The 12,137-nt window shown below is 37.3% G+C and overlaps 2 protein-coding genes across 4 annotated transcripts in view; both read left to right on the forward strand.

The window, feature by feature from the left end:
- The window catches only part of LOC132123425 (NLR family CARD domain-containing protein 3-like), a 36,946-nt gene extending 34,528 nt beyond the window's left edge, over positions 1-2,418 (forward strand). The window contains exons 12-13 of the mRNA XM_059534025.1: positions 1,760-1,938; positions 2,274-2,418. Of these exons, the coding sequence (XP_059390008.1) occupies positions 1,760-1,938; positions 2,274-2,275 (181 nt within the window). The 3' untranslated portion in view covers positions 2,276-2,418. The remainder of the gene's footprint in view (positions 1-1,759; positions 1,939-2,273) is intronic.
- A 1,911-nt stretch (positions 2,419-4,329) lies between these two features.
- LOC132123446 (ubiquitin carboxyl-terminal hydrolase 16-like) lies at positions 4,330-11,929 on the forward strand. 3 transcript variants are annotated; one of them, XM_059534057.1, is made up of 19 exons: positions 4,330-4,489; positions 4,758-4,838; positions 4,915-5,099; positions 5,173-5,273; positions 5,345-5,460; positions 6,306-6,508; positions 6,593-6,688; positions 6,779-6,909; positions 7,959-8,046; positions 8,196-8,277; positions 8,407-8,552; positions 8,623-8,796; positions 9,510-9,774; positions 9,805-10,203; positions 10,855-10,949; positions 11,044-11,130; positions 11,239-11,386; positions 11,555-11,751; positions 11,783-11,929. In XM_059534057.1, the coding sequence occupies exons 2-18, from the start codon at positions 4,778-4,780 to the stop codon at positions 11,677-11,679; spliced, it is 2,502 nt and encodes an 833-aa protein (XP_059390040.1). In that variant the 5' UTR covers positions 4,330-4,489; positions 4,758-4,777; the 3' UTR covers positions 11,680-11,751; positions 11,783-11,929. The 3 variants fall into 3 exon arrangements, with proteins under 3 accessions (XP_059390040.1, XP_059390038.1, XP_059390039.1); XM_059534055.1 differs by having other exon boundaries at positions 4,331-4,489; positions 9,510-10,203; XM_059534056.1 differs by having other exon boundaries at positions 4,331-4,489; positions 9,510-10,203; positions 11,558-11,751.
- The last annotated feature ends 208 nt before the right edge of the window (positions 11,930-12,137 follow it).

Genomic DNA, 12,137 nt, shown 5'->3' on the forward strand with positions numbered 1-12,137 from the left:
CTGGCCCCCATCTTTTCACAGATCTTCAACAGATCTCTGGAGTTGTGTGAAGTGCCTTCCTGCTTCAAACGCTCCACCATAATCCCCATTCCAAAGAAACCCAAGATAACAGGACTTAACGACTACAGACCTGTGGCTCTAACGTCTGTCGTCATGAAGTCGTTTGAAAAACTGGTTCTGGCTTATCTGAAGGACATCACTGGACCCTTACTGGACCCCCTGCAGTTTGCGTACCGAGCAAACAGGTCCGTGGATGATGCAATCAACATGGCATTGCACTTCATCCTGCAACATCTGGACAAAACAGGGACTTATGTGAGGATCCTGTTTGTGGACTTTAGTTCGGCTTTCAACACCATCATCCCAACAACCCTCCAGACCAAACTGACCCAGCTCTCTGTTCCTAGCTCTATCTGTCAGTGGATCACCAGCTTTCTGACAGATAGGCAACAGTTAGTGAGACTGGGGAAATTCATGTCAAACAGCTGCTCCACCAACACTGGTGCCCCTCAGGGATGTGTTCTCTCCCCTCTGCTCTTCTCCCTGTACACCAACGACTGCACCTCTAAAGACCCCTCTGTCAAGCTCCTGAAGTTTGCAGACGACACTACAGTCATCGGCCTCATCCAGGACGGTGACGAGTCTGCTTACAGACAGGAGGTTGAGCAGCTGGCTGTCTGGTGCAGTCTTAACAACCTGGAGCTGAACACGCTCAAAACAGTGGAGATGACTGTGGACTTTAGGAGAAACCCCCCCTGCACTTTCCCCACTCACCATCATGAACAGCACTGTGGCTGCAGTGGAGTCATTCAGATTCCTGGGAACCACCATCTCTCAGGACCTGAAGTGGGACAATCACATTGGCTCCATTGTGAAAAAAAACCCAACAAAGGTTGTACTTCCTTCGCCAGCTGAGGAAGTTTAACCTGCCACAGGAGCTGCTGAAACAGTTCTACTCAGCCGTCATTGAGTCAGTTCTGTGTACTTCAATTACTGTCTGGTTTGGTTCAGCTACAAAATCAGATATCAGAAGACTACAGAGAACTGTTCGGACTGCTGAAAGGATTATTGGTGCTCCTCTGCCCACCCTCCAAGAACTGTACACATCCAGAGTGAGGAAAATCACTCTGGATCCCTCACATCCAAGTCACCCCATCTTTGAACTTTTGCCATCTGGCCGGCGCCTCAGAGCCGCAAATACAAGAACAGCAAGGCACAAGAATAGTTTCTTCCCCCAGGCAATCTACCTCATGAACAGTTAAATGTTTCCCACTTAAACTTATGCTTATGCAAAAATGTGCAATATCCTTATATTTATTTGTTACCCCTCCATCCTAGAACATTCCTGCATCTCACTCAATCCTATTCCATTATCATCTATAGCACAATTGTTTATACACTTATTTATTTGCCAATTTGAAATTCTCCTGTAAATATTTTTTTTTTTTTTTTTTTTTGTCTGTGTGTTGTTGTCTCTGTTTACTGGAAGCTTATGTCACTAAAACAAATTCCTTGTATGCGCAAGCATACTTGGCAATAAAGCTCTTTCTGATTCTGATTCTGATTCTGATTCCTGAAGCACATGACCGTTTCAAACAGCACCACTGAACATCAACATGCATAAATCTCATTCTGTCAGCAGCAGTACTGTATGTGGCAGTGATTGTTATCATATCTCCTCTTCTTCTCTGAAACCAGAGTCAATGACAAACTACAGATACTTCAACTACAGTTCACAGTGTGTCGTTGTTCTCTACAGGTTGAGTGATTGTGGAATCACAGATGAAGGTTGTGCTGCTTTGGCTTTAGCTCTGAGATCAAACCCTGGACACTTGAGAGAACTGGATCTGTCTTGGAATAGACTAATTAAATCAGATGTGAAGTTACTCTCTGATCTGGAGGATGATCCACATTATAAACTGGAGAGATTATACTTTTGTAAGTATATTTTTATTTAAAGCATTTAAATTGGTCCAAGTTTAGTAACAGGGATCTTACAGTATGTGTGTAACTGGGGTATTTGTGTTAGATAATTGTTCAGCTCTGCATTAGTCTATACAATTTAACATTCTGTAATTTGACTGATCTACCAATATATCAATATTTTTATATTTTACAGTGTCTCTGTCATAAAGAGAGAATTGTTGGTCATTTACTGTTAATTTTATATTAGCAGTTTCTCATATCTCTGGCTGTTTTCTGAAATGGATCTGCTGATGTGATAGCATTAATGTCTCAGTCTCATATGTGACTGTCTGTGTGTTTTATTGTAGGACTCTCAGTATTTAGACTTCAGTCCAGTTTCTTTAGGATCCACTGCTACAGAGACACAATCACACAATCAACACACACTGAAGACACAGAGACAAATGGCAATCTTTTTTTTTAAATCTCTGTTCTCTTCAATTATGGATTTCCACAATATTTTGTTAGAGGACCTGAACTCACTCTGTCATTTAAAACTGTCATTTAAAAAAAATGTATAAAGTACCAAGTACTGTTAGAGAGTTGGGATTGTTTTAGATTTACTAGATACTGAATACAATGTAGCTCTTAAATCAAGAAAAGGTTTAAAAGTTTTACTTTGAGTAAAATTTAAGAGCCTGATTAATGAAGAGATAGATGTTATTAATGTGTCTACTAGAGAGACCAGAGAGAGACAAATATGCAATTTTTTTATTGAATTATTTTTGTAAAATATTTGTATTTTTAACTACTTTTATGATGATCTATGAAAGTTTACACCAAAATCTTTTATATTATCTACCGTTTTCCTGACGTAAAAATGGGCGCCGCCATTTGTAAATTACAGCTATTTTTAACTGTACAAAACAGTACGTTTTGCTGCTTGATACTGACAGTTAATGTGTCCTATCATATTATTTTAATCTGTTATCTTCATTAAGAACACACTTGTTTGTACTGCAAACAGTTTTACCGTTTACTGCACGTTGTTATTCTGCTCGTTATTTACCTATAGCGACTAATGAAACGACAGTCTCACCCATAGGCTTACTTCCACGTTGAGGAAAAAGTATTTAGTTTCTTACTTTTTTCAGTCTGAACAAAGTTCATTACTAATTGTTTTTAGTTTAATTACTAATGTTGAATCATATTACTCTTGATTCCATTTTTTAAGTCACACAGTCAATGCAGACTGAAGACACAGAGACACACAGCGATCACACTGAATTCACATCACTGTATTGTTTTTATATTTTGTGAGTCTGTTTTATTTGAAGTACTGTTGTCATTACATTTCCACAATTATCTCTTTAGAGGACCTGAACTTGCTGTATAATTTAAGACTCAATTTTGTACATGATCTGTGCATGAATGTTGAATACCACTGTGTACAATTTTGGATTGTTTTGAATTCGCTAGATATGATTACAGTACATATGCTGTAACACTTGTTTCTTTGATGGCAGAGTTTTCATTTTTGTGGGAATTATCTTTTTAAGTGACAAAAGTCAAGCCATAGACATGAAAGTGAAAAAAGAAAGTGAAATGCATTGTATAATTGTATAAAAGATATGTATTGTGCACTAGACAACTTTTTTATGGGAGAAAGAAATCAATTTTACAGAAACTTAATTTTTTTTTACTTTATTACTCTGTGTAAATTTAATTTAAGGTGACATGTTTTACATTAGAAAATATATATTTTAAATGTTGCATTTTGTATTTAATGTTTCCTTCCCTTTGTTGGCAAGGCAATAAAGTTTTCGGGTTTGTATTTGAAGAGAATTTTATTTATAAAAAAAAAAAAATTTTGTACAGAAATATACTCTAGAATGATCTGGTTTAAAAGGTACTGTACATATTTGGAATAACTTTTTTAATAGATTGGATGGAGAATAGAAGACCCCACATTTCACAGAACACACATTTTGGCTCATAGTTTTGTTTACTTTAATTTTCCTTCTGGATCTTGGAACAAAGCATTCAAGCTTCAGATCACGAGGTGTTAAATCACCGAAAAAGCTGATTTGTGTGAAGGCAAAACAGTGTTAAAGCATGTAACACATAAACCAAAAATTAACAAAGCTTAATTTGTTTGAAGTCATAAATAGATTATAGATAACATTTCTGAATACAAATATAATAATAAAAAGTCTTTCGCGTGCACGTCTCAAGGGGGGAAATGTCAAATTTTTCAATAAATAGTGAGTTTGAATGTTTTAAGTGTTTTGAGTGTAAATCTAATCTAATTAACATTATATATATATATATATATATATATATAGCCTTTAACAGTGGCATAAAAAGACACGTGTCCTGTCCAATCTGAATTTAAATACGCTTCAGTCAGACTCTTATTTTGAAATGAACTTATCGCGCTTCAACCGGAAACACTCCGAGCAGTTGATGCTCATGCTTTACACTGATGTTATAATGCATTTTGTAACGCTACAAACTATTTAAACTCGGGAATTTGGATGGATGAAATTCCCTTTACAGAGTTTTAAATGAATTTCGTGGCTTCGTAAGTTTACTTGAACGGTTCTCGTCATGTTTTTCTTCTGAAAATCACAGCTGCTGCAGTTCATTTGCATTTTCGGTGGATTTAACGTCCAATATTAATTGTATACTAATTAAGCTGACTCAACTTTATTGTATCGGAGAACGTTATTTGCTGATACAGTCATAAACGATCTTTTGTCAATCATTGGCGTTTATTTGTTGTAATAAATGTATTATGTTGTATTATTATGTGCTGTTAATATAGATGCCATGCTTTTGACCCCATTCAGGTGCTCTTCTATAAACCAGAATGGGTAAAAAGAAGGGGAAAGACAGAAGTCCACGAGCAGACAGAAGTCCTGAGACAGCAGGTACATGTATGACAGCTGCCCTTGAACAGTGATTTTAATCATGAAACCTCACACGACTCTCCTGATGCTTTGTTAGGAGTGTCCTGCGCTCACATCCGTAAAGGAATAGAGCACAACTTACTGAAGAAAGCCATTCTGGATGAGCACTTGAGCTCGTGTCAGGACTGTGAGCCGGACAAACCTGTCGAAAAGCAGATTTTAGAGGATGAACCTGACAGAGAAAGTCCAGCTGTGTGGATATGTCTGAAATGCGGCCACAGAGTAAGTGCTCAGGTGACTTATAATACGTTACTGTTGGCCTGCACATAAAAACCCATGTTATGGTCCTCGTCAGGGCTGCGGGAGATCGGAGAATCAGCATGCGATCAAGCACTACGAGACGCCTCGATCCGAGCCACACTGTTTAGTGCTCAGTCTGGACGTCTGGAGCATCTGGTGAGTGACACACATCCACTTCCTCACTGAAATGTGGCAGGTTTGTGTATTCAGAGCTCTGTGTGCTGCAGGTGTTACATCTGTGATGATGAAGTTGAGTATTCCAGCACGGGGAAGCTGGCGCAGCTGATCACAAACATAAGAAAAGAGGTGCTGATGGATCCTAGCAAGAGGAACTCCAACAAAAGTAGGTGTTTTAGATTTTTAGGTGTAAATTTACCCTTATAAAATATATGTATTTTATGTGTTTAGAGGTGATGATCATAGAAATTGCACATTTAAAAAAAAAAAAAGTCATTTCAGTGATGTTATCTATATATATATATATATATATATATTTAATATTCTAAAAGTGTTCGGGATTACCAAAGGCACTAATTTAAGGCAAGACATCACACATGAATATGGTAAAAATCTGTACTTTTAGATATCACCATACCCCACCCAGCTTATTAATCATAATATTTTAAGATTTTTTATCATATTAGAAGTATTACAGGTTTTTTGAATATGCAAATTAGATGTTATCTAGTTAAATATACGCTAATTTGCATTTCCAGATTCTAAATCGGAACATTTAAGCCATGTTCAAAATTCCAGTTTGATTGACGTATTAGAGTTAAAGGTTTTTACTAGGGTTTAATCACTTCATTAATCAGAAAATTGTGTAAACGGCCAAAAAAAGTTAGGAATAAAATATTATATAAATCATGTGAATGATATATAAACAAACATTTCTATAAAAACCGTCAACATTTATAAACTGGGAAGTTGTATGTACTGTAAGCCCTGCTGAAGGGGAGATTTCCGACTCCATTTGAGAAAATTATTGGTAAAGATATGTTTCATAATTTAAATAGGTGAAATGTAATAAATAAACACTTAATTGTGTATTTTGGAGGTTTTCTTTCCATTAGTCTGAAATGTTTTGGAAGCAGAATGACCTTAAAATTGACCGGTGAATGAAATAACAATGATTTTGCCTGTAGTGTTTTGCCTTAAAAAGCATCAATTTGCATGCATACTCTGCAGAAAGTAAGAAGGAGAGCTTAGTGACGAATCCTGCAGAGCAAGCGCTGGACGAAGAGAAAGAGGTCAAGAAGCAAAAGAGCAGCTCAAATCATGATGAGAGTCCCAGAAGACAGAAAGCAGCATCCGCAGGAAGCTCTGGTGTCTTGAGCGTCAAGGGTCTCAGTAATCTGGGCAACACGTGCTTCTTCAATGCAGTCGTGCAGGTGCAGAGTATAAAACACTTCACATGACAAACAGAAACATGCATGCATGCTCCGCTAACCCTGATGTTCTTGTCTCCCTCTCAGAATTTATCACAGACGCAGTTTTTGCGAGAACTGCTGAACCAGATCACAGATGAGAAGAGCTGCTTCACCATAACTCCTGGCCTGTCATCTGAGCTGGTACTGATGCTGAGCCACAGTGTGTTCTCTTCTGGATCAATTTATGAGTAAAGCTTCATCTAATAGGATGTTTCCACATTATGTTTTCAGGATCCTCTTCAGATCCAGCTGGAAAGGCCCGGGTCGCTCACGCTGGCAATGTGTCAGTTACTGAATGAAATCCAGGAATCCAAGAAAGGTGTCGTGACCCCGAAAGAACTCTTCACACAAGTGTGTAAAAAGTAAGTAGCCGAACAAGAGTGTTCCCAGCGCAGACGCCTCATGTTATATAACAACAATGTTCTGTCCTGAAAAGATTTGATTGCTTGTTTTTAGTTTGGTCATTATGACCTTGTAAGAAACTGGATTATGTCTCAATCAATCTCTTTTGACTAACTTTTCACTTTTACAGTAGATCAAAGTCTTAAGTCGCTGGGGTATATTTGTAGCAAAAGCCACAAACACATTGTATGGGTCAAAACGATTTTTCTTGTATGCCAAAAATCATTAGGATATTAAGTAAAGATTATGTTCCATGAAGATATTTTGTAAATGTCCTACCATAAATATATGCAAACTTAATTTCTGATTAGTAATATGCATTGCTAAGAGCTTCATTTGGACAACTTTAAAGGAGATTTTCTCAATATTTTTTTCTGCACTCTGATTCCAGATTTTCAAATAGTTGTATCTCGCAAAATATTGTCCAATCATAATACATACATCAGTGGAAAGCTTCTTTATTCAGCTTTTAGTTCATGTATAAATCTTAAATTGGTTTTGTGGTTCAGGGTCACAAATGTCAGCCTCCAAAAAATAATAATAATAATAATTTTTTACCCTACATTTCAAAAGTTTGGGTCATTAAAATTAGGTCAGTTTTATTTTTTTAACCACTGACTACTTTTAGTCAGCAAAAATGCAATAACATGATCAAAAGTGACAGTAAAGTCATAAATATTACAAACGATTTCTAATTCAAATAAATGCTGTTCTTTTGAAATTTCCAAATCACCAAATAGTCTTGAAAATGATCCCAAATCAGCATATCAGAATGATTTCTGAAGGATTATGTGACTGGAATAATGATGCTGAAAATTTAGCTTTGATCACATGAATAAATTATATTTTAGAATATATTAAAATGAAAAACAATTCTATTAAATTGCAATAATATTTTACTATATATATATATATATATATATATATATATATATATATATAAATAAAATGTTTTTTTTCTGTGTTCTATTAAATAAATGCATTCTTTCTTGTTATCTGTTGTTGACAGAGCTCCACGATTTAAAGGCTTCCAGCAGCAGGACAGTCAGGAGCTTCTGCGGTACCTTCTGGACGGCATGAGGGGAGAAGAAGTCAAAGTATGAACCTCTAACAGCACATCAACACAGACCAGAAGAAATGTGCATCAGTTTAGCAGTGGACTCGTGTCATTTGACTATAAAGAATGTTTGAGACGTTTTACTGTAACTGAGTCCTTCTGCTGTTTTTTAATCCCTGTGTTTTCCAGAGAGTTCATTCTGGGATTCTGGAGGCTTTGAAAAACTCTGGCAAAAGTTTAGAAGCTGAGCAGATGAAGAAGGTTATTAAAGGTACAAGTCATTATCAGATTACCAGAATGGCAAATTATATATTTTAATGTAATGTTAAACCATGATTGAACACAAAACGTGTTGAATTATATCTATGTCTTTGACTTTCTCTTGCATCGTTTTCACCAGAGTACGAGAAAAACGGTGCACCCAAGAACTTTGTGGACCGAGTGTTTGGTGGACAGATGAGCAGCACAGTGATGTGTAAAGAGTGCAGAACTGTGTCTCTGGTGACAGAGATGTTTCTGGATCTTTCTCTTCCTGTAGCTGATGAGGTGAGCGTCATATAGACTCTTTATCCCTCATGTGAATATTCTGGGAAACTGATTTGAGTGTTTCCTCCAGGCTTACAGGAAGAAGAATCAGAAGAAGGTCACCCAGCATCGAATCAGTGTCAGTGATGATAGAGACCGAGAAAACACAGCATCCCTAGACAATGGGAATGAAGACATGCCTACAGGAACAGGAAGCAAATACCAGCAGAAGAAAGCAAAGAAACAGGCCAAGAAACAAGCCAAGGTGAAGACACACACACACACACACACGTAGTGATGCTCATATATATTGACAAGGCTGTTTAATATTTAGTGTTAACTGCATTGAATGATAAAAAAAATTTTGTGTGTGTGAATGGAGTATATATTGTTTAAAATAAATGTTCATTCAATTTAAATTCTGGTGTGTATGTATATGTCACCATTATATGAGCCAGAATTAAATTGCAAAAATATTTAGCTGAAACATTTTCAAACATTTTAGCTCCAATTTTTTTTTTTTTTTTGTGAATTGAGTAAATATCGCAGTATGTAAAATTAAATGTTCTTTAAATCTCATAGAAATCTATTATTTATATTTTGCCTTTATATTGCCATTCATTAATAATTGCTTTGGTGGAATAATGCACATTTTAGCCTCGACTCTTCTTATTTTTTAGTGAATTGAGAAAAATGTAAAACAAATGCTCATTTCATTAAATTCTATTATGTATACATTGCCATTATGTAAGACAGAATTAAATTGCAAAATATTGCTATTTATTATTAACTGCAGTTTCAAACTCTAATGACACCATGCCTGAATTATCTGAATTAAGGTGTTTTTTGTTGTTGTTTTTTGTCCCGACATATGTTTGTTCCACACATGTTCCAGTAACATAATTTCCAAAATATTAAGTAGAATTCAGATGACATGAGATACAGCTATATGCTTATTATTGACTTTTGTGTCCATAGGGTCAGAGACGTCAGCAGAAACTGGGCAGTAAAGTCACTCTGGACTCTCTGACCAATCAGAGCACAGCTAGCAGCACCGATCCAACAGACTCCTCCAATCAGAGCCTATCAGTAAATGGCAGCGCTGATGCAGAATCAGGCGAAAACATCCAGGAGTGTTCGAACCTTGAGAAACCTCCTGTATGCTCACAAAATGAGGATGAAGATGATGAGGAACCAGAGCAAGAACCTGCTACTTCTGTCAACAACCGCTTCACTGCCTTATCTGAAGACCGGACCCCTGAAGACCGGACCCCTGAAGACCGGACCCCTGAAGACCAGACCCCTGAAGACCAAACCCCTGAAGACGTGTCTTTGGAGGGAGAAGAAATAGAAGATGTGAATGCAACTGAGAAAGAGAATGGTGCTGACCAGCTTTGTGATGAAGAGGACCAGTTAGTAGAAGAACTGAATGCTATGTCACTAAAAACAACTGGAGACGAGGCCTCGTGTGATGCTAAAGAATACACCGTAGTGAATCAGGACCCGGACCTGGCCTTTCAGTCCCTGGCCAGCAGGACGGCGCCAGAGAAGCAGGAGTGTTCGGTGGAGTCCTGTCTGTATCAGTTCACTGCGGTGGAACATCTGACAGAGAACAACAGACTGATGTGTGTCACCTGCACTAAACGCCAGTCTGCACACAAAGCCGAAGACGGTACTGTGCTCAACTATTAGCATAGCTCTCTCTTGTCTCGGTTTTAAACTCAGTTGACAGCCCAGTCCAGGGTTCAGAAACATTTCGTCAGCCGAACCACTTAGAACACATTTACCCCCTGAAAATTTAAGTTACTTAGTATTTGTATAATTTAACAGTAATGGTATTGTTAATGATATTTGTTAATGGTTGTATGACATTCAGGTGTACATAAAATAACACTTTTATTCTGTATTATGATTTCTACATGTATCCACCGCTGAGACGAAAATAACTTAAACTGTTACTATTGTAAACTAACTTTGAAGGTTTTTTTGGTTCGATCTCTAGATAGAACAAACTAACTCTACAAGTTACATTACAGATGTTTATTCTTCCCTTTCAAATGTTCACATTCTTGAGCTTTTAATGGCGTGTTTTGCACGCTAATTGTTTTAGCTTTTTTCAAACATCTCATTTTGCGATTGTTAAATACATTAAAATATATTCCATGTTTATTTTTTTTATGTGTATCATTTATAACTTTATTCATCCCTGACCATTTTAAATAGTCATAATAAGCTTCCAGAAATCATTGCACACCGTCAAGTTTTTTCATAAACCTCAATTATGAGAGCAATGCTTGTAAACAGTTTTTGTCGTTGTGTTCAGGTTGTAAGAAAGCTGTTTACAGAGATGCCCTGAAGCAGATGCTGATCTCTGATCCTCCAGCGGTTCTCACGCTCCACCTGAAGAGATTCCAGCAGGTAAAACCGCTTGTTCCTCCTCCGTCACATCTCTTCACACCAGTCAGCTCAAAGAAATCTGCATTAAGCCCTTCATTGTGTCATTCACCTGTAGGTTGGATACAGTGTTTGTAAGGTGAACAGACATGTGCAGTTTCCTCAGATCCTGGATCTCGCTCCATTCTGCTCTTTAAGCTGCAAGGTGAGTAAATGATCACTGGTCTTCACAACATTTATCCATCACTCCTTGAGTTCTGGGTTTAGTGAACTCACTCAAAACTGTGTGCATCAAACAATGTTTGTGTTTTAGGGAGTGAAGGAGGATGAGAGGCGAGTGCTGTATAGTCTTTATGGTATAGTGGAGCACAGCGGCACCATGCGCTCTGGACATTACACCGCTTACGTCAAATCAAGACCTTCAACTCACAATCATGTAGAAAACGGGCTCGATGCTGGTTGTGAGTATCTACGCTGCTGAGTTTTTTTTTTTTTTTTAACTAACATGCATTAATATTATAGGACATAAAATCAGTCAAACTTGATGCGAGCTTATTGCATCAAATTGCATTTAGTTGGAAACAAAAAGATGTTTTGTTTATTATCTATTTCCAATCATCTTCTCATAGCAGGTCATGCCGAGGCCAGGAAAGGATCTTGGTTTCACATTAGTGACAGCAGTGTTCATCCGGTTCCAGAGGCCAAAGTTCAGAGTTCCCAAGCCTACCTCCTGTTCTACGAGAAGATCTCATAACTCACATGAGGAACGGTCTTCAAAACAAAGGGCTGCTGCTGCTTCATTCCCACTCGGGTGCTGCTGCTGCTGCTGCTGCTGCTGGGAAATCCTGTTGAAACACACTGCAAATCAATTGAAAACTTGAATCAAAGTCCTTTGTATGAGCATCATCTTTTTTTTTTTTTTTTTCTTTTTCTTTCTTTCTGTTATCAGCTGCTGTTCATGGGAAAGTTTTCATTCATCCAAACAAGATGCAGAACTAACTTGGGATTTATTTTTTTAACCGAAGTTATAATTTTCAGTGGTGATGATTCCAAAGCGATGAAATATTTATCTTACCTCTAGATCATGATGGGATGGTTTGATGAAGCTGCGGTGCGGTTGTTTTTCTCATACAGTGTTTCTCAAAGAGTCTCTTTATGAGCATGCTTCAATCTTCCTGGACTGATAGTCATTTTGCATGAATCTCATAAGGA

This window comes from Carassius carassius, chromosome 41 (assembly GCF_963082965.1).
Source record: "Carassius carassius chromosome 41, fCarCar2.1, whole genome shotgun sequence".
In the NCBI taxonomy this organism is placed as follows: domain Eukaryota; kingdom Metazoa; phylum Chordata; class Actinopteri; order Cypriniformes; family Cyprinidae; genus Carassius; species Carassius carassius.

Excerpts from the sequence above, each read along its gene's own strand:
- LOC132123446 (XM_059534055.1), top strand. The coding sequence starts at position 4,778 with ATGGGTAAAAAGAAGGGGAAAGACAGAAGTCCACGAGCAGACAGAAGT. Across the intron at positions 6,509-6,592 it reads TCTTCAATGCAGTCGTGCAG|AATTTATCACAGACGCAGTT; the intron begins GTGCAGAGTATA and ends TCTCCCTCTCAG. Across the intron at positions 8,553-8,622 it reads CTCTTCCTGTAGCTGATGAG|GCTTACAGGAAGAAGAATCA; the intron begins GTGAGCGTCATA and ends TGTTTCCTCCAG.